The sequence below is a fragment of the Zingiber officinale genome, chromosome 5A (genome assembly GCF_018446385.1).
Source record: "Zingiber officinale cultivar Zhangliang chromosome 5A, Zo_v1.1, whole genome shotgun sequence".
Lineage (NCBI taxonomy): Eukaryota > Viridiplantae > Streptophyta > Magnoliopsida > Zingiberales > Zingiberaceae > Zingiber > Zingiber officinale.
The window spans coordinates 97,687,618-97,706,360 of record NC_055994.1 but is presented as its reverse complement, the minus strand read 5'-3'; the positions used below and the strand labels follow the sequence as shown (position 1 = coordinate 97,706,360).

Genomic DNA, 18,743 nt, shown 5'->3' with positions numbered 1-18,743 from the left:
CATGCAGGAAAGCATTCACTGCCCCTCAATAACTGATGGAATTCAATGCTTGATGCCCTTCCATGGCGAATCTCTGGCCCGTTCTTAACACCCACAGCTGACCACTGAATTGGGCCAACAGTCTTGGCCAATCAAAGTTATTCCCTCGAACTCAATCATGCATGAATGATTTATGGCATTGATGGCGTCTCAGTGCAGTGCTGCAAGCGGAGGCGAGCTGTGCCTTTCTTCCACCCTTCCTTATGCATGATGCATCGATCCTTCGCTGCAACTCGATGCTGAGCTGAAGGAGTTTGTTTGTTGCAGCTTCTTCGTCTTTCACGTTAGCTGGTCGGTGTGTCGTTTGAAAACGGCGAAGGATGCACTGCCGCAGCATCGGCATCGTTTTGCGCGCTCGGTCGTAACGTGTCGGCCCCGCCGATACATAAGCGTAACGCAGCTGCGGCGCCGTCGGATCCACTAGGAGGAAGGGTATTATGGTAATTAAATAGAAAAAGGGAAGGGTGGTTTGTTAAAACTGTGGGACGGTGGTCTGGTAGACGAACTCGGAGGAAAAGGAAACGTCGACGGGAGACGATTTGGGAGGGAGCTTTATTGGGTGATCTTTATTACGAGATCTTTCTCTTGATCCGGGGGCGTCTCACTTGCTTGGATTTGGGCGTTTTGTGCCTGTTCTACTGCTCCTGAGGCGTTGACGGAGAGGAAAGGGAATGCCGTGTTCGGATCTGATTCCTGCACTGCGTTTATGGAGTTCAATGTTGGAGCTTTAAGGCCCTCGATGAGTGGAGGTGTGTTTTTGCGAAGTTCCGAAGAACAGTTGGAAGCAAATTTTCTTTGTTTCTTTAGTTTCCTGCACACTTTCATCTCCAGCGTAGTGTAAGAGATGATGGGGAATCGTGGAAGCCATGATCGCTCGCTCACATGAATCGTCTGGACGGATGCGTGATTTGAAGGCTCGAAGAAGCTCGTCGAAGTTTGTCGATTTGAAAGCTCGAGGAGCCTGCTACTGTGCGAGGTAACAGCACTCACTTTTGCACAGTGTTTCCCTCGCTAGCTAAGCGTGCGCGTCGACAGACAGCAGTGGTTTCGCAAACTCCTCTCCCTGTCCCAGAAAAGATCCCATCTTTGGACAGAAAGTCACGGCAGAGCAGAACTGGAGGCCAAAAAGATGTTAAAAAGGGGCTCCTGGTAGTCTGGTACCACTGAGGTAAAAGATAATGCACAGAGCGATGGATATAAAAAGGGCTAAAACGTTGTCTTTATCTAACACATCACGAACACAGTGATTACGTTTATCTTGGGAGGTTATTAACGTCTGCCGTTGTTTGTTTGCTTGTGGATGCTTTAATCTATTGGATAAAAAGGAAAGGGTGGTTCAAATGCTTGTAATATTGGATATGGGAGCCACTTGCCTGCCTTCTTGTCCTTCACCTGTCTTCGTCTGTAGTTTGAGCTGGGTTTGAAAGCCATGGTTTGGTTGTGAATCTCTTTCTAAATTCCTTCCGGCGGAGATGAGCACCAGCCAGCAGCCGAAGCGTGGGAAGACCGATGAGGTCCTTGATGATCCCACGAACATAGTCGTCGGCGTCAAGGCGTCGAAAGAAATCCAAAAGACAGCACTAGTGTGGGCTCTGAAGCATGTTGTTCAGCCTGGTGACTGCATCACTCTCATCGTTGTGGTTTCACCACACAATTCTGGTAACATTCTTCTCTCAACGTTTGATCTTCTCTGGTAGTTCTGGTTCCTACTGGTTTATCAAGCAAAGTGCTTATATCTTTGTCTCTAACCTAGATAGCTGCTTTTAATGTAGTTGGTTCCTTACTGCTCTGCTTAAGATTAGCTCTGAAGAAGGCATTCATTCCATTGGTATGGATGCTATCGTCAAGTAAATAGTTTAGATGGAAAAAAAAGGAAGAATTTACATGATCTTACTTGAGCTAAAATCTAGAGGCTCAAATTTCCCTCCTCCACTTCTGCCTGATCTATGCGAAGATAAATGAATTATTTGTAAAGAGCTTAAACTTTTTTTTTTATTTCTTCTCTCTCCATTCAAGTTTATGCAATATTGTTGTTCTTGTGGAGAATTTTCTTCTAAAGGAAGCGTTTTTGTCCAGTAAATTGCTTCACATGTATCTACAAGAAGCTGAGGCTGGGTTCCCTTAGGATGAAAAGATCAACAATGTAGTTAGGCATAGAAGACTATGCCTTTAACAAACTTTTATTTTATTTTCTGATGATCTGGGTGCTTCTTTGAGTCTTGAAAAATTCAATTTTCTTTATAATCCTGGAGTTACTTTAAATTCATTTTTTGTTCTTCAGGCAGAAGATTATGGGGGATTCCCAGATTTTCAGGGGACTGTGCTAGTAGTCACAGGAAGCCACAACCTGGAGCTACGACAGAGCAAAAATGTGATATCACTGATTCTTGTTCTCAGATGATGCTTCAACTTCATGATGTTTATGATTCAAATAAGGTAATTTGCTAAAGCTGCAGCTGCCTCATTCTTCTCACCTCTTTTCTTACTACAGTTTTGTTTGTTTTCTCTTGTAGATAAACATCAAGATAAAAATTGTCTCTGGATCACCTTGTGGTGCAGTTGCTGTCGAATCCAAGCAAATTCAGGCAAAGTGGGTCGTATTGGACAAGTAATGTTCTGATTTGTAGTGGATCTAAGTGTTAGTTAATACTGATTGTTTTTTCCCTAGTTGATTGGTAATTGTGGATTGGATCAAATCTTAAATTTTATATAAATATATAGACATAAGTTGTTGTTTTGGTGTTCATTGCTTTCTTTTATATGTATTGCACAGACAACTGAACCATGAAGAGAAACGATGCATGGAGGAACTACAATGTAACATTGTGGCTGTGAGGCATTCCCAACCAATATTTCTCCGATTGAATCTTTTTACATCTCCGAAGGAACAGCCCCAATTGCCTTTGCAAATGCTTGCTAATTTTAGCGCGTCGGCTGAGAAGACGACTACAGATACAAAAGATGCTGTCAATTCAGGTCTGGTTGTGACACCCACTAGCAGCCCTGAAATGGCGACTTCGTTTACTACTACTGAACCTGGAACATCCTCGGCTTCAAGTTCTGATCCTGGAACTTCTCCTTTTCTTCTCCCCCAAAATTTTAGCATTCTTAAGAAAGAGGAGATGAAACGAAAAGAAATGCCAAATTTGGATGTTTCAAGCTCCGGTTCAGATAATGAGATTGTGAGCCCTTCAAGGATAGACTTTCAGCTATGGTTGAAGGAGATCGTTGGTGTGAGACAACAGTCTTCTAGAGATATTGAGGAAGTAGCATTCAAGCTCAAAAAAGATGTCCATATAGCCTCCAATAAGACATTGTTGAAGAGATTCCCCAAACATAGTAGAGAATCTGCAATTAGCTCATTTTCTGACAAAATGGAGTTTAGTTTCAGTGGCAATGTCAGAGATACCATGCTATTGCCTACTAATGCACTTCAAGTGCCACCGCCCCTGTGTTCAATATGTCAGAAGAAGGCCCCAGTTTTTGGAAAACCGCCAAGGTGGTTCAGTTATTCTGAGCTGGAACTTGCTACTGATGGGTTTTCACAAGCAAATTTCTTGGCAGAAGGTGGGTTCGGATCTGTGCACCGAGGGGTATTGCCTGATGGTCAGGCAATTGCTGTTAAGCAACACAAACCAGCTAGCTCTCAGGGAGATCAAGAATTCTGCTCGGAGGTGGAAGTTCTTAGCTGTGCACAGCATCGCAATGTGGTGATGCTAATTGGATTCTGTGTCGAAGATGGTAGAAGATTGCTTGTTTATGAATACATCTGCAATGGCTCGTTGGATTCTCATCTCTATGGTAAAGTTGCACATTGCAATTAATGTCCTAGGTTATGGTTTCTAGTTTTAACTGCTGTTACAGGTATGGAAATGAAGAATTACATCTCATCAACTCATTTCCTTATCCATTTTTTTTGGAAAAAAATCCCTGAGTTAAATTGAACAACACATCTTGCATGCCAGTAAATCGAACAAACATAATTGAAGTGAGCCTTTGTTTGTACACTGCTGCCTTGATTTATGTTATTAACAATGGCCTTTATATATTGAAACAGAATTGGCTGAACATCCAACATTATTTTCTTGTTTTGCTTTTGTAGAAGAATCAGAAATCCTGTTTTATTTAAACATAGAAAGAATATAGTGGAGATTGAGAATTCTTTGATAGCAAACCAGTATAGAATTGCTGATATGTGCTCCAATGTTATCACTAGTGACTTTGTCCTTATTAACTTAGTTTGTACGTAGAGCATATGCTGCTGGGGACAAAGGTTCATAAGTATATATTGTCCTTTACAATGCAAATCACTGATTGCCTTGTAGTGGTTGAAGGCTTATATTTAATCAATGTTGCATCTACCTTACACTATTGTACTGATTCTTTCAGGTCGTAATAGAGAACCACTTGAATGGGCTTCTAGGCAAAAGATTGCTGTGGGCGCTGCTCGTGGTTTAAGATACCTCCATGAAGAGTGCAGAGTTGGTTGCATAGTCCACCGTGACATGAGACCAAACAACATTCTTATTACTCATGAATTTGAACCACTGGTAAAAAAACCATTAACTCGATCTCCCAACCTTCCTTGCTTTAAGCCATGGATTTAACTAAAACTCTATCTTAGATTTAATATGATATCCTTGTCCACATTCAAATCAAGAAAAATTACCTCCATTAAATAACTATTCGGAAACATAACATATCGCAAGTTAAGCATGAAATTCTTTTGGCAAAACAACCCAAAAGTGTGAAATGTTGTTCATGATCATTTTCATATATTATTCTTGAAGGTTGGAGATTTTGGTTTAGCGAGATGGCAGCCAAATGGTGATCTTGGTGAGGAAACAAGAGTGCTAGGCACCTTCGGGTAACACTTGTTAGACATACCCTTGTTTTTCTAATCCACAACAGTTTGAATAATTTGGTGTTTGCTGTAGGTTTTTAGCCCCAGAATATGCCCAGACTGGTCAAATCACAGAAAAAGCTGATGTATATTCTTTTGGAGTAGTGCTGATGGAGCTTGTGACAGGCCGCAAAGCAATTGATATTAACCGACCAAGGGGGCAGCAGTGCCTCATTGAATGGGTTAGTACCCAAGTGTATGTGCATTTAGTCAGTCACTTATTGGTTTGCCTATAGATTGTTTTATAACCAATCCAATGGCTCTATGATCTCGTTCTAGTATCAGTAATTTGCATCATTTTCTGAGCAGGCTCGTCCGCTGCTAGCAGTTTGTGAAATGGATGAGCTTATCGATCCCCGCTTAGGTAAGCAATATTGTGAACATGAAGTCCATTCAATGTTGCACGCAGCGTCACTTTGTATTAGGTATGATCCTCGAGCCAGACCTCGCATGTCACAGGTATACAATTCATTTAAGTAAAATTGTCAGGATACAGCAGGATAGCCATGTATTCTTTTCTGATACTTTGACACTTCTCCAATATCATACAAAAGGTTCTTCGGATACTGGAAAGCGACATGGTTATGGAACCAAATTATGCATCATCACCAGGATACGGTAACGGAAACAGCAGGGCTCGAATGCAATCTGTCCGGCCATGGCAAAAAGCTCCTAACTACGATAATTTAAGATCGTCTTGTGCCGCAACAAGGGAGAACAGAATGAGAAGATTTTGACACACCAAACCTCCTGTTTTAATGTCCTTTATGAGATAATGTAGGCTTCCAGTGTATAGTAGAAGATATCACTGGTATCTACCTATCTTTTTTCTCTTTAGTGATCTTGTTGGAATATCAGAAAAGATTTTGTGTTTGGATTCTATGTTTAATTTACCAGATGATATCAGTTTGCCGTCAGTTCTTCATTCCAAGTTTTTGGTTTCACTTGTCATTTTCATGTTAGCACATCAATGCACGCTTTCTTTTGTCATATGTCTGGCTGAAGCTGTTTAATTATTGGCATTCATTTCTACAGCATGGTTGACAGATGAACACAAGGAAGGATCAAAGGTAAAGAAAACAAGGATATGGGGACAAACCACACATCATCTGAGACAAAATTACATGTAGCAGAAAAGACTGCAAGATAGTTAAAAAAACAAAATATATATATATATATATATATATATGGTGGGACCATTGCTAGCTCATAATTTGGCACTGTGAGGAAACCACTTATTACAAGGAAACATAAGTTCATCATGACCTACATAGTACACTTCTGTGTATGGACCAGATGAGCAAAATGCCAGTGGACAGGGCATCATCATCACAAGGCACAGACCTTGTCAAACATAAATGGGGCCACAGCAGAGGTAACAAAGGAGCAGCCATTCGATTTTAATACTCAGGAGAAAGGCAAAGGCAATGCATATCAATTTTTTTTCTTACTTCAATTCAAAGTAACAGATTTTACATCATGTTAACATCTCTGTTATTGCAAAAGTTCCAACGAAGATGTTTGTGTTGGATTAGTTAAATCACTATGAATAAGGTACAGTGAAACTTCAGGTCTAGAAAGAGTTTGATTGAGTTAACTTTGATGTTACTATCAATCTTCATATGAGTATTCATATGGAGAAGCTAAAATAAGTTGATCGGGTTAGATATAGGCTAAGTTGATTTATGTGTTGTGTCGGGCATGACGTATTGCATAAACTAAGTTCAGGCCCAATCAACTTGTGCATGGACTTGGTCGTCATGTAGCAATAACAGCTCAATAGATCAGCACATTGAGCCATTGCCATTGTTCCCTCAAAAGAAAGGAATTCATCAATGACATCGTTAAAGCGATCAGTTTGCAATGTGTTTTATGATCACCTCTGCCTGCATTATTACATGAATGTGGTCTTTTACTTCAAGTGCTAAACATATTAATCTTTTTAGATGATTTTCATCATAGTTTAGTAGAGCTTAAAAGATATCATGAGAACACATTGGAGGTTGTAAAAGACTTGTAAAGAAGATTTTGCAAGTGATGATAGAACAATCTCTACCATAAATCCTCTTAGTACCAACAAAGGTTCCTTGAGATGCCTCCAAAATATGATAACTTTGCCATGCAATTAGCAAGAACATTTCTGAAGACAGTGCATGTGAATGGGATTGCTTATCATATATTATCTAGATTGGCTTTTCAAATGGGATTCTCAACTTATATCTTAAAGAATCGGCATATCCTTCTTTTAACAGATGGGTGATAGCAAATGGAGGATGATGCCATTTTGTTTGCTTAGTGGTGCAGATTCCTTTAATTGCCATTGACCAACACAAATAGGATAAGCATTTATTTCTTCTCATACAGTGTCATTGTTGTTCATTTTTATATCTTATCTTTTGTTTTCTGTATCCTTCACAATCAGATGATGGATGGCTATCAACAATGAATGGTTTCATTATATTTTGTCTCCTGATGCCAATTATTGCACTTTTTAAAGATTCAGCCAACACTGATTGAAGCCTAAAATTTGACTGATAATTAAAACAGACCATCCTAATTTGAAGCTTTTACTGTTTGTAATCATACTTATTTTGATTGCAAACTCACCGCAACAACAACGACAACAACCTAGAGGAAACTTGGCGTCGAAAGGAGAGGACGAGAGGGTAGAGATTTAACGACAAATCTTAACTAGAAGATGACGGGGGAGGAAACTTCTTTTGCATCTTAAACTACTATAGAACATGCTTCTTACTATTTATAAGAGATAACAACATAACGGTTTCTGATTAAGTGCTAATGGAAGTAATTAATCTGATGGAATACAATCCATTCAGATGATAAAGCACTTCAGAAATTCTGGTAAGAAAGAAAAGAAAATAAAAGGCAAAGTGTTATGTGGCAGATACAACTTCCTCAGTTGCATCCCAAACTCAAAGATTGTAATATGTTATAGTGCAGATTTAGATAAGATTTGGTTTAAGAAAATCCAAGAAATTATGTTGAAAGGGATAAAAAAAGAAAGGTAAAAGGCTCCAAAATTCTTTGGATTGCCTGACGTAGGCAACAGTAATGTCCACTTAGAGTTGAGGATTCTGTGTCAATTGCAAACTATCAGTTTTTACAATCATTAAAGACTTTTGATTTAAAAAATGTAATTAAAGGCTTGTGGATTAAGGAACTTGGTACCATGGATTAGGTAGAAGCTCTAGTTATATATCAATTCTAATCAAAGTGCTTGGTTTTAGTGAATAATAATTTTTGAATTGGATTAAAAAAGTACTTTCAAAATATCAATTCTTACCAAACTATTAGAGGAAGTGATTAAGTGAGACCAAGCGGTTTAAGTGGGACGAGGTTTAAGCTTAGCCAAGTTTGCAAAGGAAAAAAAAAGAAGAATTTGTCAAGTTTGGCGCCTTTTATCGTATTCCAGTTAAATTTCTTCGTTTGCGACAACACAAACACACTATTATAGTACTTATATTGTTTTTCTTATATTCAGCCATGAAACCAGCCATATGCATCACTATCCAAGAGTTGATAGGAAGCTCTGATCATTAAAGCACCCATAAACAAATGCAACCAAAACATCAAATCCAACATCATGGTGCCTCTTCAACATCCAAAAGTACTTCCTCCTTTTTCAAAGGTGTTTTACCTATCTGATATTCCACTTGAGGATGCTCTGTGTTTCTGTAAATTATTGCACAACTTGCTATTGAAAAAAGAAAAATGCTTCTTGAGTCATGCTTACAAGAATTCAGAACATGATTCATGGAAGAATATTTTTTAATTGTTGAACTCTGAAGCAACTTATGACTGCATCCATCACTGAAGGCATAAGATACTCTTTAAGGGACACTAGAAGATACTAGTACTCACGCATAGACATGCAATTGCGTGTCCTTTATGGTGGCATAGCCTCATGCCAAACTTGTCCACAAGGAGACCTTGACCTTCAATTACTCCCTCATTGATTGGCCTTTCCAGTCACTAGTATTTAGCTTGTGCTTCTTGTAGCCTTGTGAGTGACAAATTAAATCCTTGGACTGAGAAATGGCGAGGAAATGCTCTCATTGTGGTTTCTATGGCCACAACTCCAGGACTTGTATCAGCACAAGAGGCATGGCTGGGGGAGGTGGAGTGAGGCTATTTGGGGTGCAGCTTGAGAAGAGCTTTAGCATGGAGTGCCTCTCCTACAATTACCCTTGTGCTCCTTCAGCTTCCCCTTCAACGTCGTCGCTTGGTTCGCTTGATGAAGCCTATGAGAAGACGTCTAACGGCTATCTCTCGGATGGTCTTGGTGGCCAAACACACGAGAGGAAGAAAGGTGAGTCATTGCCTTACATTCAGCTATCTCAATTGCGATGCGATGGTATACAAAACAAGCCAGCTTAAAAAAAGTTGTACATATCAGGAAGTACAAAAACTTAGCATCTTGATGACATGTTTATGTGCAAACAATCTTTTTCTCTGTGGTGAGTAGGAGTTTCATGGACTGAGGAAGAACACAGACTATTCCTTATGGGACTAGAGAAGCTCGGAAAAGGAGATTGGAGAGGCATCTCGAGGAACTTTGTTACCACAAGGACCCCCACACAAGTGGCTAGCCATGCTCAGAAATACTTTCTCAGGCAAAACAGCCTCAACAAAAAGAGGCGCAGATCGAGTCTTTTCGATGTGGTAATCTTTTCTCTACTCATGGTTTTCGATCCAGAATACACTATGTTTGACTCTCACTCTCATTTGCATTTCAGGTTGCAACCTGTGAAAATACTTCCTTGCCGAGTGACAAAGCTTCTGAGGCTGCTGCAGTAGATCTGAATTCATCAAGCAAAGAGCAAGAAACAATCCATCTGCCTTCATGTCTTCATCAGATATCCAATTCATACGTCGACTCGATCGAAAATGCTCATGATCAACTTTCACATCTAGATTTGGAGCTCAGAATTTCTAGTTCAAGGTCGAATCTGAGTAACTCATCGCCTAGAAATCTATGCATTGGAACCATAAGAGTTAGTTAACTGAGTCTTGGTGGATGCCTACATCAACCAGTGTTGCTAAGGAATCATGTAAATGAAGCTTAACCAGCGTTATCTAGATCACTTTCAGATAAGGTGATGATTGTTTAACTTTGTCTTGCTGAAATTAGTACAGTTTGTGGGAGAAGCTATTTGCAAATGTATGAAAGTAATCTGTCAAGTTATTATATATATGATAAACTTTTATTGAGTAATTTTATCTTTCAAGTGATCTGCTGTGCCAAAATTCACTGAAAAAGTCAACGAAGTGACTTTTTCTGAAAAACAAATTAAATGCAAATCTTCTTAATATGCCCATTGGGAAACACATATTTTATCTTTGTTTAGGAGACATTTTTAAGCTTTTCAAATTTCTTCTTCAAATATTGAGAATATAAAAAACAATATTCTCATTTCTTTAGCACACTGCACAGGGAAAAGGTAATAATTAGGTTCCCATACACTCTTTAATTAAGCAAATTAATCCATTTAAGCAAATGAGATGGCCTGACAAGGGAAAACAAATGCCATCCTCAAGGAAAGAACATCTAAACAAATTAGACTGTATTTAGAATTAATTACATCAGTTGAATAATATGGTACCAATAAGAAAAAAGTCAGACAAATCTCCCTTCAGAGAGAATAATTTCTTACCAGTCTTCTTATTCAGCATGTACCCATCAAGCTGATCAAGGAACAGAGTTGAACACTTAGATTATCAAAAAGAAGAAAAAACAAACGTTGGTTCTCTCTCATCCTTGTCAAATTGGGTTGTTGGTGCATGGGACATCTTTACGTTCACTTTAATTGGTTGGATTTACGTGCGTTTGTACACCCATTACAGGCTCCTACTGCTCGGTACAGGTTTTTGATGAAACTCAACTATTGAATGACAGTCTAATATAGATCTCAAACTCAGAGACCTGGAAGATTCCTTTGATTTGTCTCCCTCTTAAGTATTTCTCTTGTAGTTTGAGTTAATCATACTTCACTAATATGATCGCCTAGTTATCCTACTTAATACAATTCATGTCTCATGTCTGAAAGATAATCAGATACTCACTGTTGTCACAGATAAAACAAAACTAGGCCACGGATATTGCAAGAGATTTATCAAGGCCACATAAGAATTGGATGACTATTTTTTTCCCTTAACCATGAAGCAAAACGTTTGTCAAGCTGAAAGGAATTCATGCACACAGGAATTTGATTGGCAAGCACTAGGTCAGCCCATCCATCGTGCTCATTATGGAGAACATGCTCCATATTTCAATTGACATTGACAATGACATCGCATCTGCACTATTGTCTTTCAGTTACAACCCAGCAATTCTTCTTCCTATAGTGCCTTAGCTCCATAAAATCAGCAACAAGCTAAGTGAATGAAATAAAGATTTTGATTGTCTTCTTTAAAATCCAAATGGAGGCTATTGGGTGGGCGTGTGACACAGATATGTGAAAACTTTTTATGGGATCAACTAGGATGAGTATTAGCCAAAAAAAAATAGTTCAACAAAGAGTTATGTTTCATGAATTCATTGATCTGTATGCTCAATAACATGACAGACCATGTATATACCATTTGATAATGTTGCACTAGAGATTGATCAAAAATCTAATTGGCAGAAATATTCAATACAAAGAGAGCCCAAACGGTGGCACAGTTGACAAAATTGGCCGGACCTGGCACAATCATCAAAGGCTGATGTAGTTTTGGTCATGAAGATAAACATCTTCAGACATTCTCTCTGAGATACACCAGATTAACTTGTAAAAATAATGTAAACGCGCCTTATAAGTTATATCAGGCAGACTGAAATTAAACAAGAGTCAGATGAATTGGCTGATTTCTTGCAAAAACGGCTAAGATCTCATTAATCTTGCTCATTTTGTCGATTCCAACTCAGAAATCATTCTCCACAAATATTTTACTCTCAGTACAAGAAGATGGAAAAGAGAAGAGGCCAAATATTAGAAAGCAGAAAAGGAATCAAATATTGATCAAAGATCTGAGTAGTGGAGCAGATGATGAACAATGTAGGAGGCTAGGAGCAATATTTACATTTATGCAAGGAGAGACGGACGTTAAGGAGAAAAGCATGTGCTTGGGTTTGTTGCAGGAGGCACAAGTGATGGAGGAGCAAAGAGACAGTACTGATCTTGTCATACGTGACTTAGACCCAGATACAAGTATATATGTGACACCGGTGAGGATCTAAGTATGCAAGACAAGTCATTTAGAAAAAAAAAAAAAAAATAGGTGAAGTTAATAAGAGTGTTGCACGCCATCCAAGTGTTGATGTTTAAGTGTCGATGTCTAACAGGACGACGTATTGAACCTAAGCTTAGTCAACTCAAACTAGATCCAATAAAGCACATATTGCACTCGACCCCAGCTCAATCCATGATGAAATCCAATATGATCCTTTAAATTTTAAAAAGACATAATTTTTCATTCGGGACTTAAATCAGGTTTTATTGGTGGTCATATATGTAGAGTCCTTTATTCATAATAAATTTTTTTATTATGGTAAAACTCATAGAACGGAGTAATCGCTATCTTTCCTGATGTCAACACTAAATCTAAATCTAAATTAGCTCGAATCTAAACCTAAGTCAAGTCTAGTCTCATGCCGCCCACCTAGACTCAAAACACTTTTACATTCAACGTTGTCCCATCATGAAATTTGGCTCATGTTCCTAGAGTATCAAGGAGATGGATCGAGTCATCGTAAAGTTTCAAAAAATCTCCTATTTCATTGTTTTATTCATTGTGAAATTCGGACCAAAGTTTTGATGTTGCCCTTTAAAGGTCTTCAGCGTACTGTCAAATGAGTCAAGAGGCTTGCCATGTAACGATACTGATTTTGATCTCAAATTCATTCTATCTATCCATCACTTAATCATTTTACATTATTTTCGATACATTCGAGGACAAATAATTATTCCAACAAGTCAAAATTAAAGGCGTCGGACCTTGTTGACGTACCTCCTCCAACAAGCGCCTTCGTACGCAGGATATTGGCATTCAAAGTGACAACCTCCGCCTGGTTCTTCTCGCTGGTCGCGTCGCCGCTTCCGCTTTCTGCGCCAAACGATCGCCAAATCAACCTCTTGGAATCAAACCGTAGCCAAATGCCAACGGAGGAGATCGAACAATAAGCAGGTCTAGGGAGACACCTGAAGGGAGGCTTCTACGACGGACTCGACGGAGGCGTCCTTGCCAGAACCATTGCAGGCGTACGTTGAGTTTGTCGACGTCCTACTTCTTGCAGATGCCATCGACCCGCGTAAATGTTGTTGAATATGGTTTTAGTGACATATGTTTACTCCGTAGTGGAAAAGGAAAGGAGAAGTTTGATAGGCTTGTATTTGAATGGTGGCTAGGGGGAGGGGGGAAAATTCCAATTTTGAACAAGTACAATGGTTAAATGTGAATGTTGATGAATAGGCGTACTTTTTGAAAATACACAACCTTTCCCAAAGGCTGTTTCCTTTGTTATGTATACATCTTTAAAGTCCAATCTCTCACTATCTTCTCATGGCCAATAAGTTTTGTTCTCTAAGTTGTCTTGGTGTAATTTATAAATTTGTTGTTTATAAATTTTGTTTTGTTTTGAGTATTTTGAGACGAATTTATCACTAAACCTAGCAGTATTATAGTGGGGACAACATTTTTTTTAAGAAAAGTGATTCACACTTAAAAATCTTAAGGAAAATTTTCCAATCCAATGGAAGTCATTGGTTTAAAGTCTGTTTTCGATGTATTCAAGTTGGATTGTTTCGATGGGACAAACTTCACTCGCTGGAAGGACAAATTATTCTTCCTCCTCATTGAATTGGGTGTCGCATATTTACTACTGCACGATTTGCTCGCAATTCCTCCACCAACTAAGAAGGATACTGATGAGATCAAAGCAACTCGGAAGAAACAAGAAAAGGATAAAGTTCACTGTAGAGGATACATCCTAAATGCCTTAGTAGATAGGTTGTATGATCTCTTTCGTTTGATCAAATCCCCATAAGAAGTTTGGAATGTCTTGGAGAGCAAATACACATGAAAAATAAGGTACAAACATATTTCCAAGCATGAAGTTTTTCGAGCTTCATATGATTGATAATAAATCTATCTTGGATAAGTCAATGAATGAGTTGCTTGTCCTAGTTTCTAGACTCAAGAATTTAAAAATAGAAGTATTCATTGTAAGTGGTTACTGTAATTACAAAATTATTAACTATTTAGAATGACTACAGAAAAAATTTATTACACACTTCTAAAGATTTCCCTATAAATTAACTCATAAAACATATTCACATTGAAATAGAAACTCACATTTGTGAGAATAAATTTACTTTAGAAAAAGGTAGATCCGTTACCTTAGCGGCCCTCCTAGTGTCGGCCTCATGAATATGGAGGGAGGTCCATGCAGGTACACAGACCATATGCGTATGACGGGATAAACCTCATGTCGTCAGTTCCTGAGATTTACTTTAGAGTCTGGTTGTAAAGTTAATAATATTGAGTTGAATACTAAAAAAGTAGGGTATTTAAAAAAAGAAAGTTTAATGAAACTTCATCCAAAAATTTTGTTAATAAAAAGGAAATCAAGATATATTACTTTTGTAGAAAGAAAGGTCATTTCAAGAAAAAATACATGTTTTACAATAAACTAAAAGGGAGGGAAATACTAGACAAAAAATGTGAATGTTTTTGAATGTCCATCAAGTTCTCCTAATATTGTTGCTATAATTGTTGATTTTAAAATAAACATGATAACTTAATGCAATATGACAACAAATGAAAAATCTATTGATTGATGGTATGATTCCGACGATCAATTCATGTTTGCAATGAGCAAAGTTTATTCAAAAATTATGAACTTGTCACAAAGAAAGAAAATGTCTTGATAGAAAATCATGATATTATCATAGTGCTTGGAAAAGGAACCATTAAGATACAATTTACTTCTAGAAAGAAGATGATCTTGATGAATGTATTGCATATTCCTGACGTGAGGAAAAATCTGATTTTTATAAGTTTATTATACAAGAAGGGATTGAAGGTTGTTATATAGGCAAAGAAACTTATACATTTTAAGTAGGGGCAAATTTTTTTTAAGGAAAATGGTTCACGCTCGAAACGAAGTTTGATCAATAATTTACTTCTAACAAATGTATCGATCACACTCATCTTCAACAAAGGTGTTATAGTGGTGCAATCGAATCGAGTTGATTCGTATTTGATTCCAAGTGTTCGCAAAATATTTCATTCGTGGAATTAGAGCCGGACTCGAAGAGTTAAATTTGAACTCGTAATATTATTCAGGAGTCTCTTATGAGCTAAATTTGAATAAACTCTAATTATTTTTATATAATTTTAATTTACATATATTCAAATTAATATTTGAATAATTCGAATCAAACCTGAATTTAAGTCATTTTGAACTTAATTTGATTCTATTGAATAGGTTTAAAAAAATTAAAATCAAACTCGAACTTAAATTTTATTTGAAACCAAACTAGAACCTAAATTATTTATATTTTAAACCTCGAATTGAATTCAAATATCACCCGCCGGTTAAGATTTAGGGATCCATTAACTAGTCGATGATTTAAATCACAGGTTCAACAATTTCATTTTATTTTATTTATATATTATGTTAAAATGAAATTTGTTGGTGCTAAGGTCACCTAAAAGTTAGTAAACTTCAAGTTTCCTAACCAACTAGACTATAATTATTAAAAAAGAATATTGAACTATAGGTAACACCAAACTTGGACTGACCAGTCCGGCCTCAAAGAATTTTTTTACCGGTTGTTAGAGTAAATCGGGAAGTACTCACGGTGGACAATCTAGAAGCTTAGCATCCCATGGTTGCACACCATATTTGAAGGAAAAATACCTACAAATAATATTTATATGTGTTAGTTAATTATTTAATAATTTTATTTTGTTATATTATTGTTTTTAATAATTAAAAGAAGAGTAAGAGATATGTTATTCATTTGTTAATTAATTTATAATGTTGGTCCATAAATAATCTCATTGTTAATTAATTAGTTAATAATTAATTAATACTTTTACTATATAATTATTGATGATCTAACCATTTACGGATAATTTTAAAATTTTTTAATATAATAATTTTCAACGATAACAAATTATGACGAATCATGAATTGACGGTTTCGAATCATGAATAATAATCATTTTGAACAGTTAAAATTAAGGATCGATCAATTAGAAATCGTTGGACCAATAATTTTGAATCGTCGAATTGACAAATTCAAATTATTAAACTGACAATTCTGAACCATCAAATAATCGATTTTGAATCGGGATCATCAGATCTACTTCCCGTGTTCGAGGTAGCTTTATAATGGGAAAGTATATATTTTTAAATATCATTAAACTTATTTTTTTTAAAAAAATATATAAACTAATTATTTCTTCTACTTTTCATCCCAAATACATTTTCTTTTTGCAAATTTGGATGGTGGAATTTATTTTGTTTTTCTTTTGTCGTCTAATTAGACGACTAATTGTTTGTCCACAAAGTCAACATAGTGATTTTTCTCATGATCAATGAGAAAAATATTATACATTATATTTTAACTATTTTACATTATAATATTTTTAATCAAAAATATTATACATTATAATAATTTTAATGAAAACCACTTTAATTATAACATTTTTAATTAAATTCGAATAATTTTAATTAATATTTAAATAATGTTGATAATTATCAAAATAGTTTTAGTTATAATTACAAAGTAATTTTAGCAAATTTTGGCCATAGTGAAATAAGAATGTTTTAAAATATAAAATATTTTTTTAAATATGATGTCTTTTAATGATAATAAAGATGATAAATATGCATGCAACTTGTGGGGCCCGTTGAGATTGAAATGCTGAAAACAAATGGTCCTTACCTTCGCCGCCTGGCCTGGTCCCAATCATCCCTCTAATCGAACGGTTTAAGATTCCTTGGAAGAAAACCGAGCATTGGCGCTTTGCAGCGAATCTCCAATCTCCAGGAAAAAAACCACCCATTTTAAAACAAAACCCCACTCGACCTTCTTATTCGTCTCTTCTCTTTATAACCGACGCGGAGAGAAGCTTCCTTCTTCATCTGCTCTACTTCTCCTCTTCGTCAATCTCTTTCTCCCTCGTTCGATGGGAAGATCTCCGTGCTGCGACAAGGCTAACGTCAAGCGGGGTCCGTGGTCTCCGGAGGAGGACGCCGCCCTTAAGAGTTACATCGAGAAGAACGGCGCCGGAGGCAACTGGATCACTTTGCCCCCAAAAGCAGGTCATTTGACACGAAACAAATAAAGCTCTCCGTGAATCCTTCGATCAATTCAGCTGATCAATGAGGAATGCAGGTCTCAAGCGATGCGGCAAGAGCTGCCGGCTGAGATGGCTCAACTACCTCCGCCCCGACATCAAGCACGGCGGATTCACGGAGGAGGAGGACAACGTCATTTTCGCTCTCTACGATCGAATCGGAAGCAGGTTTGAATTAATTTACTAAAATTAGGGATCCAGGTTGGTCTTGCCTAATCCGCGATCGTTGATTAGGTGGTCTGCGATTGCTTCCCACTTGGTGGGGCGAACGGACAATGATGTGAAGAACCACTGGAACACCAAGCTCAAGAAGAAGCTGCTCATGGCGAAGAACAACTCTAGCACTCTCTGTGCTCGATCACCTGCCTCATCCACTCCCATCCTCGCTTCGCCCATCAAAAACGAAGCTTTCGGCGCGGCGGACTTCAGCTTCGCCAACACTATGCCTCTTCCACCCAGCCACCCGTTTCCATTCCCTGAGTTGAGCTTCGTCGAGCAGGTGCTGTCCCCATCGGAGGAAGCCTCGGCGGCTTCGTCGTCTGATGAGCTTCTCCTCTCGGCGCTCGGGTTAGGAGACGCCGGCGACTTTTTCCTCGGCGGCTATGCCTATGGTTACCAGGAAAGCGTTCCGATTCCAGGGCCAGGAGCACTGCACCAGGGCCTCACTTACTCGTAATTAACAAAGCCATGAGAGCGAACACGACAGAACCCACTGACAATAGAGTAGAAAACTAGCAGTTGCTGTGATTACTAGTGTCTTTAATTGCTGTTCTAATCCCCCTGTTCTCCATCACCAGTTACTCCAAACTTGAATCAAAAATCTGTGTTTTGTGCAATAATGTCGAGACTTGATCTTGGTCAGCAAGGCACACCTCTTTGGTTGCCTGCTGCTGACACAGTGGCCGCAGACCATGAGAATTGCATGGGTGGTGGCATGACAGCTCCTAAGCTGATGCACCAAGATTCTCTCGCCATGCTTTCTGTTTCCTTTTGTTTCTCAATGAGCCATGTTTATGCAGCCATCCATTTGCTGACTGCAGATAAGCCCACCTAAAGCTGCTGCTGTCAATTGTTATAATAAAGTACCAGCTAAAGTTTTCTGCCTTTGGAGCTTCGAGTGGGACAGACTATCAGCTCAGAGGAAGGGCTCATCTTTCTTCCATGATGGTGGACTTTGGTGGTCTGTAATTGCATTAAAGTGCCACAGCCATTTCATTTTCAAACATGACTTTAATTACAAGGAAAAGGGTGACGCTGTTGATGGTTGAATTGTCACCTTTTTTCTGATCATTGTTCAATAGTGTTCTTAGGCCAAGCTTCCTTGCTAGGAGGAAAGGGAGAAGAGTGAACAGATCGGAGGCTAAGATGAGGTATTACTTGAACCTCTTAACAGGACTTAGTATCACAACACGTTTTTGCCATGTTAATTT

At 38.0% G+C, this 18,743-nt stretch overlaps 3 protein-coding genes across 5 annotated transcripts; all 3 read left to right on the top strand.

Annotated features, from left to right (window-relative positions):
• The first annotated feature begins 146 nt into the window (after positions 1-146).
• Positions 147-5,859, top strand: LOC121981145 (inactive protein kinase SELMODRAFT_444075-like). 2 transcript variants are annotated; one of them, XM_042533518.1, is made up of 9 exons: positions 170-1,698; positions 2,321-2,475; positions 2,553-2,647; positions 2,813-3,840; positions 4,429-4,589; positions 4,830-4,906; positions 4,977-5,124; positions 5,252-5,401; positions 5,497-5,859. In XM_042533518.1, exons 1-9 carry the CDS (start codon positions 1,512-1,514, stop codon positions 5,677-5,679), a joined length of 2,184 nt encoding a protein of 727 aa, XP_042389452.1. In that variant the 5' UTR covers positions 170-1,511; the 3' UTR covers positions 5,680-5,859. The 2 variants fall into 2 exon arrangements, with proteins under 2 accessions (XP_042389453.1, XP_042389452.1); XM_042533519.1 differs by lacking the exon at positions 5,497-5,859 and having other exon boundaries at positions 147-1,698; positions 4,977-5,138.
• A 2,799-nt stretch (positions 5,860-8,658) lies between these two features.
• LOC121981144 (transcription factor MYBS3-like) lies at positions 8,659-10,178 on the top strand. Of its 2 annotated transcripts, none has more exons than XM_042533517.1 (3): positions 8,659-9,272; positions 9,429-9,622; positions 9,700-10,178. In XM_042533517.1, exons 1-3 carry the CDS (start codon positions 8,999-9,001, stop codon positions 9,964-9,966), a joined length of 735 nt encoding a protein of 244 aa, XP_042389451.1. In that variant the 5' UTR covers positions 8,659-8,998; the 3' UTR covers positions 9,967-10,178. The 2 variants fall into 2 exon arrangements, with proteins under 2 accessions (XP_042389451.1, XP_042389450.1); XM_042533516.1 differs by having other exon boundaries at positions 9,429-9,625.
• A 6,879-nt stretch (positions 10,179-17,057) lies between these two features.
• On the top strand, positions 17,058-18,149 carry LOC121981143 (transcription factor RAX2-like). Its single transcript, XM_042533515.1, has 3 exons — positions 17,058-17,278; positions 17,352-17,481; positions 17,548-18,149. Exons 1-3 carry the CDS (start codon positions 17,143-17,145, stop codon positions 17,987-17,989), a joined length of 708 nt encoding a protein of 235 aa, XP_042389449.1. The 5' UTR covers positions 17,058-17,142; the 3' UTR covers positions 17,990-18,149.
• Positions 18,150-18,743: the final 594 nt, after the last annotated feature.